The 18270-nt window shown below is 38.9% G+C and overlaps 2 protein-coding genes across 6 annotated transcripts in view; one reads left to right on the forward strand and one right to left on the reverse strand.

Annotated features, from left to right (window-relative positions):
- Nucleotides 1–17049, reverse strand: part of Esf1 (ESF1 nucleolar pre-rRNA processing protein homolog) — a 57734-nt gene extending 40685 nt beyond the window's left edge. The window contains exons 1-8 of the mRNA XM_059261517.1: nucleotides 16708–17049; nucleotides 14578–15258; nucleotides 10588–10952; nucleotides 6602–6715; nucleotides 5944–6044; nucleotides 5128–5280; nucleotides 4061–4175; nucleotides 1404–1551 (exon numbers count right to left, since the gene is read on the reverse strand). Coding sequence (XP_059117500.1) covers nucleotides 1404–1551; nucleotides 4061–4175; nucleotides 5128–5280; nucleotides 5944–6044; nucleotides 6602–6715; nucleotides 10588–10952; nucleotides 14578–15217 — 1636 coding nt within the window. The 5' untranslated portion in view covers nucleotides 15218–15258; nucleotides 16708–17049. The remainder of the gene's footprint in view (nucleotides 1–1403; nucleotides 1552–4060; nucleotides 4176–5127; nucleotides 5281–5943; nucleotides 6045–6601; nucleotides 6716–10587; nucleotides 10953–14577; nucleotides 15259–16707) is intronic.
- Nucleotides 16903–18270, forward strand: part of Ndufaf5 (NADH:ubiquinone oxidoreductase complex assembly factor 5) — a 31038-nt gene continuing 29670 nt past the window's right edge. Inside the window, exon 1 of one of the 5 annotated variants that reach the window (XM_059261519.1) lies at nucleotides 16903–17183. In XM_059261519.1, coding sequence (XP_059117502.1) covers nucleotides 16962–17183 — 222 coding nt within the window. In that variant the 5' untranslated portion in view covers nucleotides 16903–16961. The other 4 variants (XM_059261518.1, XR_009378909.1, XM_059261522.1 and 1 more) reach the window with 4 other exon arrangements.

Here is an 18270-nt window from a genome sequence, read left to right on the forward strand (position 1 = left end):
ACCAAGATAAAAAATTCAGTGGGTAGGTATATTAGTAGAATGAACACTGCTGAAAAGACACTTTCAAACTAGAAGATGTGTAAACAGAAGGAAATATCCAGAATGAAGTACAGGGGGAAATGATAAAAATGTAAGAGACTATATTGGGGATTTAGCTCGGTGATAGTGCTTGCCTGGTACACACAAAGCCCTAAATCAAAAACATCTAAAGAGAGAAGATACAGTGGAAACATTTAATGCATACTTAAATAGAGTTCTAGAAGAACAGGAGAAAAATCAAATGACTGAGAACATCAATACTGAAAAAAGATACCACTGTGAATTAAATGGACCCTCCCCCCAAAAAAACCCCAAACTCAATACATATATAAAAAAATCCAATCTTAGAATAAAGAAAATCTCCAGATAACCTTCATAAACACCAATCAAGTCAGAAGCCAATGGGGTGTTATTATCAGTGTGGATACAGGGAAGCCTTTGGAAATCCAATTTTAGAATCCTTTGCAAGCAAAAGCAAAATTTTCTGGTCTTTTCACACAAACCAAATATCAGGAAAGTTTTGACAGTAGCTGGTTCTTAGTGAAAGGATTTCTTAAATAAATACTTAAAGTTGAAGGAAAGAGATTTAGAAAGAAAGAGCAATGGAAGCTAAGGAAATGTAAAACAAGGGCAGTACAAGACAGTGTTACAAAATAAAGTACGAAAGTTATTTAGGATTACTATAGTGGGGTTGGGGATATATCTCAGTTAGTGGAGTCCTTGCCTAGCATTTACAATGACCTGAGTTCAGTCCCTAGCACTGCAAAAACTGGATGTGATAGCCCATACCTATAATCTAATCACAGACCTTGGGAGGCAGAGGCAGGCGGATCTCTATGATCTGTGACTTCAAGATAAGCCTAGTCTACATAGGAAGACTGTCTCAAAACTAATTAAGGTGTGTGGGGAGAAACAGTATTTTACATGTTTACAAGTCTAACAGGCTAGGCATTTTTACTAAGCCAGAGTTTAAATAAATTTTGTGGCTTTAGAAAATTAGCCTAGCAAAATATTTAGGATTTAAAAAAAATTTATTTATTTTAACTATTAGTGTGTGTGTGTGTGTGCGCAGGAAGGTGGAAATGACTATGCCAAAGCACGCATGTGATAGTCAGAGGACAACTTTTGGTGAGTCAGTTCTCTTTCTATCTTGGGTTCCAGGGATCAAAGTCAAGTCATTAGGTTTGTACAGCAAGTGCTTTCATCCAATGAGCATCTTGCCAATCCTTCAAACATGTATCTATGCATATACACACATATAATTCTATGCATATAAGTATGCTATGCAGTCAGTTTGGGGATCTTTTTAAGTTTTGCCCAAGACACAGTTCCATTAACCACCCAATAAAAGGATTAGCAAGTACCTTGTGGTGCTTCTTCCTCTTCCTCCTCATCCTCACTAGAGGAAGCTAAGTAGGCCTGGAAGTCCATGTCCAAAAGCTCCTCCTTTTTAAACTTTCTGTTAAGTGTTGTGATTCTTTCATGATCAGTCTCATCCCAAGTAATCTCCACCTTGAACCAAAGAATGAAAATTAAACACCACACAAAAGCCCAAAGGTAAACTCATACTTACTGAAGTACACTGTTAACTTAGATGTTTAATATTAAGTTAAAAAGCACACTAGGCATGGTGGTGCACACCTTTAATCCCAGCACTTTGGAAGCAGAGGTAGATCTCGGTGAGTATGAGGCCAGCATGGTCTACATGACAGTTCCTGGCCAGCCAAAGCTACATAGTGAGATCCCCGCCCCCTCCCCCACCAAAAGTTACAATGCACATAAAAAGATCAGACATGGACACATTAAAAAAAAAAAATACAGGCCGGGCGGTGGTGGCGCACGCCTTTAATCCCAGCACTCGGGAGGCAGAGGCAGGCGGATTTCTGTGAGTTCGAGGCCAGCCTGGGCTACCAAGTGAGTCCCAGGAAAGGCGCAAAGCTACACAGAGAAACCCTGTCTCGAAACCCCCCCCCCCCCAAAAAAATACATGAATGGCAGGATTAAATAAATGGTATTCTTTTTGTAGACAGAGAATCATGTATGTCCACTTTTACTTTCCCCCTAATTCTCAGCTACATAAATGATATTCCATTACCTAATATATTATTAAACAGATTAACTACGGTAGAAAAAAAGAAATATGTTAGAAAAAGTTAATACTATTATGAACCAGTGAGAACATGATTTTCTTCTAGAGAACTAAAATGACAGTTGAGCCATAGACTACATGAAATCTATTAATAAAGCAACATAATCTCAAAAGGTGCCATTTTCCTAAAAAGATTGAGTCACTGATGACAAAACAAAGGTTTTCATGATCATAAGTACAGCATAGCTGTACAGCAAGTAAGTTCATCAATAATATGACTGAGGGAGACTGGCTCCTATCCTATATTCTCAACCTTCCTAATGCTGTGACCCTTTAACACAGTTCCTCGTGTTGTGGTGACCCCCAACCATAAAATTATTCTCACTGCTACTTTGTAACTGTAACTTTGCTACTGTTATGAATTGTAAATATCTGTGTTTTCCAATGGTCTTAGGGAAACTGGTGAAAGAGTTGTCCAAAGGAATTGCGAACCACTGCTTTATTCAGTACCTTGTGAAAGGTTCCTTTTGAAAGGGTTTTATGTTTACAGCACACGAGTTCAAGTTCTTGCTTTTTCTGTTCAGTCCAATTTCTCCACATTAAGACAACAAGCTAGGTACTAATTAACCACGAGATCCTTAAAATATCCTTGCCACTCTCTTAGATGTTCTAGCCAGTTACAGGACTGGCTACTCTGAAAACTATGTCTGTGTTGATAATGACCAAACAGCTGCTGTAAGGAAAACAGATATTGGTGATACAGATCAGGATGCAGAATCTCCAGATGAGCTGGCTACACATGCTGCCTATTGTAAGTGCTTAAGTGTTGAAAATAACACGATGTGGCTGTATATTTTAGAATTCACTTACTCTGGGGTCTTAGTATACTTTGTAGCTAATCAATACCAGAATACCCTCTCACAGCACAGCGGGAAGCAGATATCTGACACCACCTTTCTTGGACAAGCACAACAGTCTATCACAAGTTTGCTGTAGGCAGAGATTTAGGGTGAAAGAGAAGCCAGTTAGCTATGTAACAAACTATTGTAACACACAGAAATGTGGCTACTTGTTATTAATATGAAAACTAGTAGTACTGAATTATTCTACCTCTGTTGTTTACAAAACTTTTAAAATCACATCTGCAGAAAAATGTGCTCCTATTTCAAATGGTCAACAATTCTGTGTAGCTGTCATTTGAGGTAAAAGCTATGTCCTTCCTATTCCCTAGGATCTTAATAACTGACACACTGCCTATTAAAAGAATCTAAGACAAAACGCTGGGCTTCCACATGTGCTAGATAAATGTTCTACCATTGAAATACATCATTGGGTACAAAGAATCTAGTTCAAAGTATATGGGTAAAATAATAGAGGGAAACAAACAAACAACATAAAACATTAGCAGACTGACTCAGGCTTAAAGACAAAGACACTCTGAAAAATATGTTTGAACAGTATAGTATCCAATGCACAAACATTCAGAAAACCATCTAATTGTAAAGTTGCTAAAAGCAAGAGTCTAGGTATACATTTAATTTTTCTTTCTTTCTTTCTTTCTTTCTTTTTCTTTTTCTTTTTCTTTTAAATACAGGGTCTCATGTATCCAAGGCTGACTCTTGAGTTCCTGGTACCCCTGCTTAACTTCCCAAGTGCTGGGACTATGTGTGTCACCATGCTTGGCTCATCTACACATTTTTAAGAGTTAAGAAATACCATTGAGGGGCTGGAGAGATGGCTTGGCAGTCAAGTGCACTGGCTGCTCTTCCAGAGGACCTGGGTTCAATTCCCAGCACGCACATGGCAGCTCACAACTGTCTGTAACTCCCAGTTCCAGGGGATCTGACATCCCCACACAGAATATATACAGGCAAAACATCAGTGTACATCAAACCAACCAGCCAACCAACCAACAAACAAATCAATAAATACCGTTGATGTTCCCATTGCAGCAGATGTGAAATACTTTGGTTTATACGCTGTTAGATCAACTTCTGAGGCCACTTCCTTGGGCTCATCATCAAAAGTAATATCATCTGGTATAAACCTAAAAAAAAAAAAAAGTAGTTAATACCAGCATCTAGATTTTCTAATTAGTTATAGTTTATATACTATATAAAAATTTCTATAGAAAACAAATGTAAAAATTCCTAAAAGGCCAGAAACAATCTTGGCACATCTCTGAAATTTGTAAACTATAAATCTGAAATTTCATTAAGTTTGAGAGAATTCTATATAGAGACTTTGCATTAGGAACTAGTTAATATAAACTAGCTTCCAAAGACCCAATTCAATAACACAGTCATTGACTCACTTTAGAGTTCAAAGATCAAACAGAATTAATACTGGGTAAGTGGTCTCAATACATAGCACATAATCATGAAAAGTCATTGAAAATAAAGAAAAATTTAAGGCTGATTAAGAATAATCTTAGCCAAAAATTTCATTTCACAAATAACTATTCCTTATAGGTAAATCAGCCATGGTGACTGACAATTTTTAGGTATCAGGCTAGGGAATGTGGGATGAAAAGTAGATGTAAATAATCTGATTATTATAACCATGTTTTTATAATTTACACAGGAGATTATTTCCACACACATATAAAATGCATCTACTATATATTGTATCAAGAATTATTGGGAGGGGTGGTGGAGAGATGGCTTAGCAATTAAAAGCACCTGCTGGCTCATGCAGAGGATCTAGGTTTGAATCCTAGCACCCACCTGGTGGCTCACAACCATGTGCAACTCCAATTCTAGGGGGTCTCATGCACATGAAGTAAAAATAAATAAATCTTAAAAATGTTTTATGAAAGAATTATTATTTCAAGGACATAAATAATGAAATGGTTCTTATATTACTTTTTCTTCAATTATTATTAGCTTTTTCTTGTTCATTTTCTAGAATGTAAGCGAGTACTGCTCATTCAAATATTTTACTGCATTATGATCTTGCTATATTGTAAGATACAGTGGTTAAGACATGAACTGAATTACCTTAGGTCTATGAAAGAACAACTGCTTTCAAACTCCAGGCCATCACAATCTTCATAAATCTTACTTGCAGTTTCTGGAGAATCACATTCCACTACTGCATAATAGTATTTCAATCGTTTAAACTGATAGTCTCTTAGCTTCTCTCTAGAGGACCTAATGGGGAAAAACTAAATCCAACATATGTACACAAGAACATAGAAACCTCTCCATTACAAGGTCAGAAAACAACTTTTTCAAAAGTTGGTTTTCTCCTTCTACCATGTGGGTTCTGGGGATTGAATTCAGGTCCCTAGGTTGTCAGACTAGAGGGTAAGTACCTTTACCTACAAGCTATCTCACTGGCCAGCATCTGAATTTTAAAAGTTTAATTTCACTTAACTATCCTCTGTTCCTTGAAGGTCTTCCTCTGCCACTTTTGTTACCATCCAGTTAACCACCGTTTTTTATTAAGTGCACATGCAGCTCCACCTAGTGGTTTACAACTACTTAAGTTGTTTTCTATACCAAAACCATGTTTTATTCCTTTATTTTTCTATTTAACACTCAAAAATATAATATGAAGATAAAAACAACACTAATTCATAGCAATGAAGATAATTATGAACTGTGTTTTTCCCCAAATACTGCAATCATTATTTCCAAGCATACACACAAAATGCTGGCATAATGCGCCGCCAACTATAATCAGTTATCAAGCTGTCTGAATCCTAACTGTTAGTATTAAGTGCAAACTTCAGTCCTATTAAGGTAACAGAATTCCGAGTGAGGTATGTGACTTTACTAGGGTTAGTTTTATATTCTAGAGTGACTCAGTACCAGTCTTTCTCGGGGGCATCCTCAGGAATACTCAGTAACTCTACTGGTCCTTGAACTTGCTCTTCCTTCATCCTCTCCTTTCCAAACTCCGAAGGATATATCTGAACACAAAAAATAAGACTGATATAATCCATACATTCTTTCTTACAGAATATGAAGACCTGTCAAAACTAAGATGTGAAGAGTCAGCACTAGGCTCAAAAACAACAACTCATTTCAAACTCACCGTAGGAAAGCAAAACTCATTTCTAACTACATGAAGATAAAGCATACTGAAGAGTTTTCTCTAAGTAATAATTTTGGCCAGAGTATAACAGATAGGATGGGGACAAAACCAAAGCATCATGAACAACAACGCGCACTCCATCTCCAGAACCCATGTCAGAGGAAATAATCTACTTTTGAAAGGGGTTCTTTAACTTCATACACACATGTGTGCATACACACAAAACTAAAATATAAAGCAAAAAAAAAAAGATTTGCTTCTCCCTTCTTACTACCTGTTAATTAAGTTTCATACTCAAATGTATTAGACAATTTCCAAATCAATAAAATATTTTTTCGAAGAGGAAAATTAAGGCAGTTTAATTAGAAACAAAGTCAGATTTAAGTTAAAACACCTAGAAATATTTCCTTTAAATAAAATCAATTTTCTCACCTTTACAGAAAATACAACTCCTCCTTTGGGTTTAAATGAATTGAACAAAGCCAGCAAATCTTTTGCCTTTAATCTATCCCAGTCCATGTTGCAAACTGCTAGTCGGTGTGTAATCTGAGAAAGTTAAAGTATTATTAATTATTATAGAATCTGTATTTTTTTTTTTTTTTGAGACAGGGTCTCACTATGTAGTGTCTAGGGCTGTCCTGGAATTTACTATACAGTCCAGGCTGGCCTTGAACTCACAGAGATCTACCTGCTTCTACCTCCCAAGTGCTGGGATCTGTATCATTTTTCAATAGTTGAAAAAAGAAAGATAAACAATGTAGTATAGTCTTTCTCCAGTTCTGAAATCATTTGTGTTATTTAACTGATTTAACATGCAGAGGGAGCGTCATGTGAGGCAAACAATAGGAAAACCACAAGAGATAAGCACTATCTAAGGTTTTTGGAGTTCTTGAACTAGGGTGTGATCACAAACTGATGTTTTAACCACAACAGTTTTAAAGATAGTTTATCACCAGTTCGGAGTGAGGAAAAGGGTTACTCCAGAGCATTTCTTATGGTGCAATAAGAACATAAATACAAACTCCTAGCAAAAACAAGTCTAAAGCTGCTTTAGATTTTAAATGACTTATGTAGAAATTCTTCCTAAGCAGGATGGCACACATACCTGAGATCCCAGCACTCCAGAGGGAGGCAGAAGAAGCAGGACCACAGTAGGCTCAAGGCCAGCCAAGTATTCACAGAAAGGTTCTGTCTCAAAAGGCCTTTGACAAAGATCAACATAAATTCCTGATACAGTTCCTAAGGAAACTAGGAATAGGAGGAACACTTCTCAACAAAAAAAGTCTATAGCTGACAAATGTATATCCAACATTATACTAAACAGGGAAAATTGAAAAGCATGTCTTCTGAAATCAGGAAGGAGATAATGGTGTCCAGTTTCTCTACTCTGATTCAAAATAGTACTTAAGCCAGAGGCTGTCAACCTGTGTGTCGCTACCCCTTGGGTAACCCTCTATTTCCAAAACTATTTACAATATGATTCATAACAGTAGCAAAATTACAGTTAAGAAGTAGCAGTGATAATAATTTTATGGTTGGGGGTCACCACAACATGAGGAACTGAATTAAAGGGTCACAGCATTAGGAGAGTTGAGAACCACTGACTTAAGGGATACATACAGGAAAAGAAGAAGTCAAACATCCCTATTTTCAACATAATCACATACTTGAAAGTTTCTAAAGGCTCTACCTGGAAATTCCTGGACCTTCCACTCTATCTCCTAGAATGTTCTCCAAGACTTGGAGGGTGTGTGTGTGTGTGTGTGAGATAAACGTCCCCTTTATACCTGAGCAATCAAGTCACTTATTCTTTGTAACTGCTGCTGCTCCTTGTAAAAAGGAGCTTCTCTGACTAAGCTGACAGCAGCACTCATTTCTGGGAATAAACTTAGTAACTTGGAGAAAACTCAGCAGGCACATCACGTCCATTTAGCAAAGCTGTAGCTTCCTCCTTAGGGCCTATGACCCAACAGGAAGTAGACTAGTGGGCGTGGGAAGAGGATGAGAATGGATAATCATAGGAATGAATGATCAAAATACATTACGTACATGTATGAACATGTATGTCATAATGAACACATTATTATGTATAATATATGCTCACTAAACACAAAAAATACAGACAAAACCAAAACAGAAACCTACTCAGGTGACTGGAATGATGGCTCAGTTCAGCATGAGACCTGAGTTCAGATCCCAGGACCCAAATTAAAATTTGAAAGTTGAGTATGCCTATAACCCAGTATGTGGGAGGCAGGGACAGGAGTATCCCTCAAGCTGCTAAGCAGTCAGTTTAGCTGAATCAGTGAGCTCTGTCTTCAGTGAGAGACCTGACTTACAAATAAGGGGGAGCTGGAAAGGGTGGCACATACCTTTAATCCCAGCACTCGGGAGGCAGAGGCAGGTGGGTCTCTGTGAGTTCAAGGCCAGCTTGGTCTGCACAGTGAATTCCTGGACAGCCAAGGATGTTAAATCCTGTCTCAAAAAAACCAAAAACCAAACCAAACCAAAACAAAACAAAAAACCCACCCCAAACCAAACCAACCAAATAAGGTGGGGAACAATTGAGGAAGAAACCTGATGTCTGCCTATGCAGGCCCAACACCACAAATGCAAATAAAAAAGGAAAAAATAAAAATGAAATTATGACCTTTGCAGAAAAAAGGATGGTATCAGAAACTGTGTTAAGTGAGATATACCAGTCTCAGAAAACAAATACTTCATGTTTTCTTTTTTGCTGGATTTTTACTTTTTACTTTTTTTTTTTTTTGGTTTTTTCGAGACAGGGTTTCTCTGTGTAGCTTTGCGCCTTTCCTGGATCTCGCTCTGTAGCCCAGGCTGGCCTCGAACTCAGAGATCCACCTGGCTCTGCCTCCCGAGTGCTGGGATTAAAGGCGTGCGCCACCACCGCCCGGCTGGATTTTTACTTTTTGATATGTGTATATGTGTGCGTGTGCGTGTGTTACATACAGAAGCTGGAGGTCGACACTATTGTGTCTTCTTTGATCACTCTATATGTTGTTGTTGTTATTATTATTATTAAAGAAGACAGGGTCTGACTATATAGTTCTAGCTGTCCTGGAACTTACTATATAGATCAGGCTGGCCTCAAACTCAGAGATTTACCTGCCTCTGTGTCCTAAGTGCTGGGATTAAATTGTGCCACTACACCTGGCTCCACGTTATTTTTTTTAAAGAAAGGGTCTCTCACCAAATCTGAAGCTCACTGGTTGGTTAGACTGGCTGGCAATTAGCCTTTAGGATCCTACTACTTTTGTGTCACTGAAACTTAGGTCCTTATAAACATAAGCACTTTATGGATGGAACCATCTCCCTAGCCTTCTAAATCCAGACTTAAATTTGTGTGTATATACATGAAACTAGAAAAGGTCCATGATAGTGGAGGAAGAGATCTTAAGGGAGTTGGGGAAGAGATAATGAAGGAATACATATGCAGAAGGGGGAACTATTTGGGGTGAGGCAATGGATGAGTAAGAGCAGGGCAGAAAGGATGGAGAGGGCAGAATGGAAGGAAGATGAGCAGGAACCAAGTATACTGGCATAAATGTATGAAAATGCCACAGCAAGGTACACTACTTTGCATGCTATATTTAAAAATGAATTAAAAACAGCATTTTACAAAAGAAACACTCTCAAAAAACAACAACAAAAAGGGATAAAAGGAAGGAAAAGAACTTCTTTCCCATTTCATCTGCTTGGACACACACATCTAATCTACATACACTAGCTCCATTTCAAGGTGTTTATTCTTTCTAGTGTTGGAATCGAACTTAAGAGGCTTGTACATGCTGGGTAAGTGCTGTACCACTGAGTTAATCTCCAGTCCTTTAGACATTTTACTCTTTTTTTTTTTTTGGAGCTGAGGATCAAACCCAGGGCCTTGCGCTTGCAAGCGGTCTACCACTGAGCTAAATCCCCAACCCGACATTTTACTCTTAATCATCATTAATTCTGCCAGGGTATGATGATGTGGCTCACTGGCAGATATCTTACCTGGCAGATAGGAGGCCCTGGGTTCAATCAACAACAAACAAGTCCCACAAATATTTTTACCAGTGAAGCTTCTCTCAATTTATTTTTAATGCTTTCTTTTGTTTACTTTTCTTTTGAGATTTTTACTGAGCAGGTTAGCTTAGAACTAAGTTCCAAGCTAGCTTAGAACTCACTATGTATTCTAGGCTGACCTTAAACTTACAGCAATTTTTCTGCTTCCTCAGTGGTGCTACTATGGGTGTGCGCCACCAAGCCCTGCTTTATTTAGCCTATGCATGCTAGCCAAGAATTCCATCACTGAATTAGCTGTCCAGTTCTTTCCTAGTTAATTTAATAATATCAACCCTATTACCCATAAAAGCTAACTGTCCTGATATTCATAAATAATTTACTGAAAATGTTACCTCATCAGCCCGAGGAGCATCTTTATCTAATTCTCTCCAAGCATGTTCAAAACCAGGTTCTTCTGGAAATAAATCTTCAAAATCATCTTCATCTTCAGAACTAGTTTCTATATTTCCTTTACCCCTTGCAAGATCAGGACCACTGTCACTTTCATCCTCCTCCTCACTATCCTCATCTTCCTCTTCTTCTTTGTCTTCATTTTCATCATCATCATCATCATCAGAAGTTCTATCATCACTTGTGACTTCATCTTCAGATTCCTCATCACTTCCTGTTTCACTATCACTGTCTGAATCTTCCTCCAGGGCATCTTTGTCCAGCATTTTACCATCACTGTTGTCTCTTGCCATTCTGACTGGAAGCACTTCAGCATATTGGGGGAGGGAGAAAGGAGACATACATTCTGAATTAAATTAAATCCAAATTATTGACATTAGAACCAGTATAACTTTTACAAAACAGAGAAAAGGAACATAAGCTCAGTAAAATTCATGCTATAGCAAGTTATTTAAGTGAAATCATAACATTTATAAGATGATGTAAGTATGTTTATATACTCATTTAGTATTTGTGGAATACCTGCTTTGTGGTGTATTTAACACAACCACTGGCAAAAAAAAAAAAAAAAAGATATCAATTAATTTCCAGTTGAATAAGTGACAAGTATTAAACAAGCAAATCAATATGCACACACATAAAATGAAACCACTCTACAAGCATTAAAGCTTCCAAGAGTTACTCAACAGCTAACTAAAGGATGAAGAGAAATTGCATCTGTAAAGAATTGTCAATTACAAAAAAGCAGCAATCATGTGTGGTCTGTAGCTAGCAAGGAGTCAAGTAACAAACAGGTCTAAGGAGTTAACACAGAAGCATGATAAAGGGGATGGGTGATGGGTGATGTTGTTCTGTATGGTATGAATATGTGCTGTTCTGCTTGGTTGATAAATAAAGCTGTTTGGCCAATGGTGAGGCAGAATAAGGTTAGGCAGGATATTCTAACTAGAGAGAGGAAGGAGAAAGACAGAGCTGGGAGACGCTGCTAGCCGACACCAGGAAAAGCAAGATGTAAAGTACCAGTAAGCCACAAGCCATGTGGCAAGGTATAGATTTATAGAAATGGGTTAATTTAAGATATAAGAGCTAGCTAGCAAGAAGCTTGCCATGGCCATAGTTTAAAAACAATATAAGCCTCTGTGTGTTTATTTGGGTCTGAGTGGGTGCAGGACCGGGCGGGACACAGAAAAACTTTCAGCTACAGATGGGCTTTGCCACTGCTCCATTTCCAAAAGGAGGACACTACTAGACTGGCACACTGAGATATCATCTGAATTACACTGCAGAAAACTGGAGGGGTAGAGTGAGTATGAATAATAAAAATCGAGGGACAGTACAGTACTCTCACAGGACATGAAGGCAATATAAAGCTATGGCAGTAGAAATGTAGCAAAGTGAAAAGCTTTGGTAAAACCAGATAGTATAGTGACAGGGGTATTTGACACCAGGAACAACAGTTTTAGACATGTCAATGAGGCCTGCCTTTCTAGCTTACAGACACAGCCAGCTAGCTGGCTAGATAGGTAAACATAGTACACTGGAAAGTAACTAATTTGATGAAGAGACTTTACTTAAGTTCTGGATATTTGAATTAAAGTGTCTTCAAGGTTAATAGAGTGCTTGCTTAGCATGTCCAAAGCACTAGGTTCGATCCCTAGAACCACAAAACAAAGTGCCTTTGAGTCATGTAACAGAAAACATCAATAAAGCTGTTTACTATTAAGAGATATGCTCAGTAAAGTGTGAGCTGGAGATAAAATTTATAACTCATTCATACATAACTGACAAAAGAAGTTGCATTATGAATGAGATCACCAAACAGAAATACTAAATAAAAATTTTCTGCTAACTCTGACATTTTATAACTGCTAGTTAACCACACACCAAGATGTTTTGTTTAAATAGGATTTCATTTTTCTTTCATAGCTCTGAAAGAGCTCATCTTCTACTTCTAACAGCAATCACCTCTGCATGTGTCTAATGCACTATGTTTAAGCTGGTATTCCTGTTTCAGCTTACTCCAGAGGCTCTAAGTTTGGAGAATGCAAAGTAAATTTTAAAATTAAGATGAAGAATAAAATTTGTTTTTATTTTAATACTATTTTTTATAATATTTATTAATCCACTACTTATTGCCTACAATGTGTAAAACATTGAACTAGGGAAGGCAAGAGGGAATTTATAAGCTCTATGCCCTTGATGGGTTCATAAAAAAAGAGAAATTATTGATTAATGAATCTATGAGTTAATGTACCATATTGAGGCATTAAAACTTGTCTGCAGGGGAGCTGGAGGATGGCTCAGTGGTAGAAGATCTGGGTTTGGTTCCCAGCACCCTCATGGTGATTCCTAACCACCTGTAACTCCAGTTCCAGGGATCTAATGCCCTCTTCTTTGATCTCCATACATATACATACAAACAGCTTTAAAAAAATCTTGTTTGCATGGCTGTGCACAATGTGCTTGTGCATGGTGGGTGGGGAGGAGGCACACATGTCATGTGCTGAGGTCAGCATAAATTTGTGGAGTTAGTTCTCTACTTCCTCCTTTCCATGGATACTGAGGATCAAACTCAGGCTGCAAGGCTTGAGCAGCAAGCACCTTTACTTGCTGAGCCCCTCACCCGTTCAATTTAAAACAGGATCTCATGTAGCCCACAGTGGCCTCAAGATCACTATGTAGCTGCGGATGACCTAGAACGCCTGATCCTTGTGACCTATCTTCCAACTGCTGGGATTACAGACATTTATCAGCATGCCAGGATACAGGGAGGTATTTATAGTAAGAAGACTTTACAGATACTATTCGGCTTAAAACTACAAACCTCTTTAATACTCTGTCTAAAAGAATGGGACTACCGATCTACATACATCCAATCTTAAATTTGCTCAAAAAGTACTTTGGTCCTCAAACTTAGTCCCAACCCCCCCCCACCACCACCACCAAATCCCAATAGAAATAATGGATTCCTTAGGAATTTTTCTCTGATTATATTTTGATTAACAACTTTTGAATTTTTTCAATCTCACTTACAGACCTTCTGTTACAGTATTTTGTATTACAGGTTTGACTTTTCTACTTTAGGTCTATGCTGTCCAATATGGTAGCTAATAGTCTAAAGAGACAATTTTGCGCTTGAAATATGGCTCTTTCAATTTGAGATTAATGCTAAAATATAAAAGTATAAATTTGTTATCATTAATTACATAAAAATGAAGTTTGGATTTACCGGATATAAATAAATAAAATTATTTCAAGTGCTTATTTTTCCTTTTTAATGTCACTACTAGGAAATTCATCACTATGTATTTCTAGTGGACAGTGCCAGTAGACCAGGGTCATCATACAGAGCTTAGCAGGTTGTTATCTGCGAAAAGGGAAAAAAAGAGCTAAGACTAATCTAGTCTCAATTCATCAAGTCATGTACTCTGCACATGCCATGCTTCCTCAAGGGAAATCAACATGTTGTTTCACTCAAAATTGCCATCCTCTCACCAAACTATAAATCCCAGAGCACTCTGTGTCTATGTGGTCAGAGGACATGCAATTTTCTAATTTGCAAAAGGCATCATATAAGCTAGCAATAATCCTAAAGGAGGGGTCCATGCCTTATAGTAGTTGTCACTCAGGAGCTGAACAGACTAAACGAACGAGTACCCAACTCTACTTACCTTCTTCAAACACATCTCTTCCTATATAACAACATATAGCAGCTCTCAGCATTGCTCACTAGAAACCAAAATCATTTACCCAAGCTTTCATGTTTGTCTTCTGGTACCAAAACAAGAAGAAATCATTGCATATTGTTTCTTTCATAGCTTATCACAAACATTTGGGCATTCTCATCATACTACAAAAATAATTATCGTGTACTTCTTAAGGAGATATCAATAAAATAGTGTAATAAGGAAGAATCAGCACTCCCAACCAACCTGATTGCTTTTCTCTTTTTGCCTTAGAACAAGTGATTGTTGGAGATTTCACAGTTTCAGAGGTACTAGAATCTTTGGTTCTTGATTTTCCTTTAGGCAAAGAGTCTGCACTGTGGTCAGTGATGCTCCTTTTCTTTTTTGTATTTTGCAGAAATTCTTCACTATCCTTCTTGGGACTTATTTCTGAATCTATCTTCTGAGATTTACACAAGTTTTTCATTTTCTGATTTTTTTCAGAATTATCTAAGTCATTTTTATTTATAGGATCCTTTTGATCAATTTTTTTGGTTTCTTTCTTTTTCTCCTCAATCAGCATTTTTGACTTTGCTTCATTTTTGGTCTGTTTTTGTTTCTGCTTTACTTTTTTTTGGTTCAGTACTTTGCTTTCTTCATCAGAGAGATCAGAATCAGAGTCTGAAAGCTCATAGAAACGTTTCAAGTCTTCCGTAGTGCTGTGGTTGATAGGGCGCCCTCTTTTATCAACAGCATAATTCAATTTAAATTTTTTGTCATGAAACATGGCTCGAAACCTCTTGTCAATTTTGACTTTTCGGTCCTTTTCTGGCATTTCCCAAAATCTGGGATCCTTTGAAACCCGCCTAAACCGCTGGTCATTCATTATTTCTTGTTTTGATGACATTTTTAAAGTTTTACTGAATAAATATCCAGAAAAACCAAACACTGAAAAATAAAATATATATTACAATGATGAATGGTTAATAATACAACTAAAATATAAAAAAACAAAACCACATTTGTTCACTGTGTATGTACACACACATACTTAAACACTCTAAATTTACATAAAATTAAGGAACTTAAACTTAATTTCAGCAATCCAACCTACTCTGGGTCAAACATAAAAAAAAAATATAGTAAAATATAATCCTTACATTACAGATCACTTGAAACAAATTTAAGACAAAGCAAACAGAATCCTAGAGAGAGAGAAATGAAATATTCTTAAATCTCAGTTGGTCTCATTTGTTTTTCATACTTTGTTCCACTCTCTTTGTTAATCTTTACATTTTCAACAGCTTTTAGTTCTACAAAGTTGTCTCATAACTAATGGGGGGAGGGAATCAAACTAGATTTACCTCAGGGTTCCTTCTGTAAATCCTTCCATCTATTAAGAATCAAATTAAGAGTCTCACACTGCTGGGTGGTGGTGGTACACGCCTTTAATCCCAGTGCTTGGGAGGCAGAGGCAGGCGGATCTCTGTGAGTTTGAGGCCAGCCTGGTCTACAAAGTTCCAGGACAGCTAGGACTGTTATGCAGAGAAACTCTGTCTCGAAAAATTCAAGGAAAAAAAAAAGTCTCACACTACAGTTAACAAATGTTACCTTCTTTTTCTTAAATTTTTTCATGTGTATGGGTGTTATGCCCGTATATATGTCTGAGTATCAATTCTGTGATTGGTGCCCACGGAGGCCTGATTTGTTCTGATCCCCTGGAACTGGTTTTATGGACTGTCCGCCATCACGTGGTTGCTGGAAATTGAATCCTGGTCCTCTAGAAGAGCAGCCACTGCTCTTAACCTTCGAGCCATCTCTCCAGTTCCAAATGTCATTTTCTTATAACATTTTATTCTCGAAGTGACTAAGGTCTAGATAGGCTGATCTGCTATAAACATATGAAAACACACATATGTTTGTACAAATGCATACTGCTCCCTTGTGAACAGTCTCTGCCCTGCTCCGCCATCACACAGGCCAGGGCTGCTTTACTTCAAAATCCTTTACATTCTAACGAGAAAAACATAAAACTTCACGGCTGCGCTTATAAATTTCAGATGTACTACAGCACTTAATCTTTGGATAACTTTACGACATAGATATCACCGCATCCAACAATCAGAGGTAGTGCTTGTAAATGCTGGAAATTGAAGCCCTCGACAAACGTAGGATGTTCAGAGGAGCGAAGGCAACTGGACCTCACTACAAACGCTTCCCCTCATCCCTACAGTCCCCTCATCCTCTGGCCTGGGAGCTCCAGGCCAGCTGGTTCCGGAACCATCTTCCCATCTCACAAACTTTCGGGGAAAGTTACCCGGCTGAGGTCTCTCGGAGAGCAGCCCTGAAGAGAACAATGAGGCCAGAAAGGGATCAAACAATAGGCGCACTACTCACAGATCCCAAGGAGACCCCGTCAGAGATCCACACAGCTCCTCAGCTCTCTTTCCGGATCCCGGTCTGAGTTCACATGGAGCGCACACCCACAATCCTTCGCGTGACGCTCCGCCGTGACGGCACGCGAACTGGGCCAAACTACCTCAACCTTGTCTTTCCCGCTTGGAATAATTTTGTATCTTTGTGCTTGCCGTAGTCCCACCGGTGCATGCGCACAACGGAAAATATGCCCTGCTGTGGCGCCGCGCCTGGAGATGCTGCGACCGGTCGTGCTTTGGCGCCTAAGCCCGAGGCTTGGGGGCCCGGCGGTCTCTGCCGGGAGCTGTGGTCGCAGGGCGGTAGCGTCCAGTGTCCCTCCTTCGGGCAGCACCTCGCCCAGAGCCCTAAACATCTTCGACAGGGAATTGAAGAGGAAGCAGAAAAATTGGGCAGCCCGGCAGCCTGAGCCTAGGAAATTCGACTACCTGAAGGAGGAGGTGAGACTGCGGGACCGTGACGCTTGGAGGCACGGAGCCCGGCAGGGCGGACCGACCCACCCGGCCGTGTGACCTTGAGAAGAAGCTTCACCTTTGTGGGCCTTTCTATTCTGAAAGGACGAGGCTCGGCTAGTGTGCATGACAACCATTCATTCGCTTAGCAAGTACTGCCTGAGTTCCAGGGCAAAGCAATCCTACCCCCCCCCCCGCCCCCGCCCCCGCCCCCGCCCCCGCCTTTGCAGGATCGCATTAAGGAGAGGGCGCGAGACAGCCATAGACAAGGAATGTAATTTCAGCTAAAGTAAGGAGAAGAAAAAGTGAAATGGTGGTATTGGTGATTAGGATGGTCAAGAACGGCTGTGTGAGAAATTAGTCGAGCTGAGATGGGAGATAGGTCGAGTATCCTAGGAAAAGGAAGAGATAAGTACAGAACTCCTGACTGAGCCTGAAAGGACCTATAGGGGCCCTTCCATAAGTACCTCTTTCTGTTCAAGATAAGCACCTGGCTTATATCCTGACTGGAGCCTTGTGAATGTGCAGAACTAGAATATTTTCAGTAAAACATATGAAAATCGTTTTTGAAGTAAGTAAAAGGTATTGCCATTTGGAATGACGTACGAAGTGGGCTGCTTAGGGAAAAGACTTCGATGTAGCCCTTGCCCGTCAAAACGAAAACAACTATGTTCTGAGCTTTCCAATAGTAATCACAGCCCCGGAATGTTTATAAGAGACTGAGTGGAATCATGCCAGATGTCACTAGCCTAGTGCAGGGTGGGTGGTACTTACCATTCGACTTCTTTTATATTGTGCTGGGGAGCTGGTCATCTGTACTTTTCCAGACTTGGTGTTTACTAATTTGCAAAAGTTACTAAAAGAAAAAAAAGCTGTTAATGTAGTTGGCTGAGTATGGTGACACATGTCTGTGATCCTGGCATTCAGGAGGCTGAAGGTGGGGGATTAAAGGGTTGTTATGAGTTCAAAGCCAGCCTGGGTACCCTTTCTCAGACAAAACAAAACAAAAACGTGGTTAATTAATTTAGCAGTTACACAAAGTTTGTCCTAAGTTTTTATTAAGTGATCAGTTATA

The sequence above is a fragment of the Peromyscus eremicus genome, chromosome 4 (assembly GCF_949786415.1).
Source record: "Peromyscus eremicus chromosome 4, PerEre_H2_v1, whole genome shotgun sequence".
Taxonomy (NCBI): domain Eukaryota; kingdom Metazoa; phylum Chordata; class Mammalia; order Rodentia; family Cricetidae; genus Peromyscus; species Peromyscus eremicus.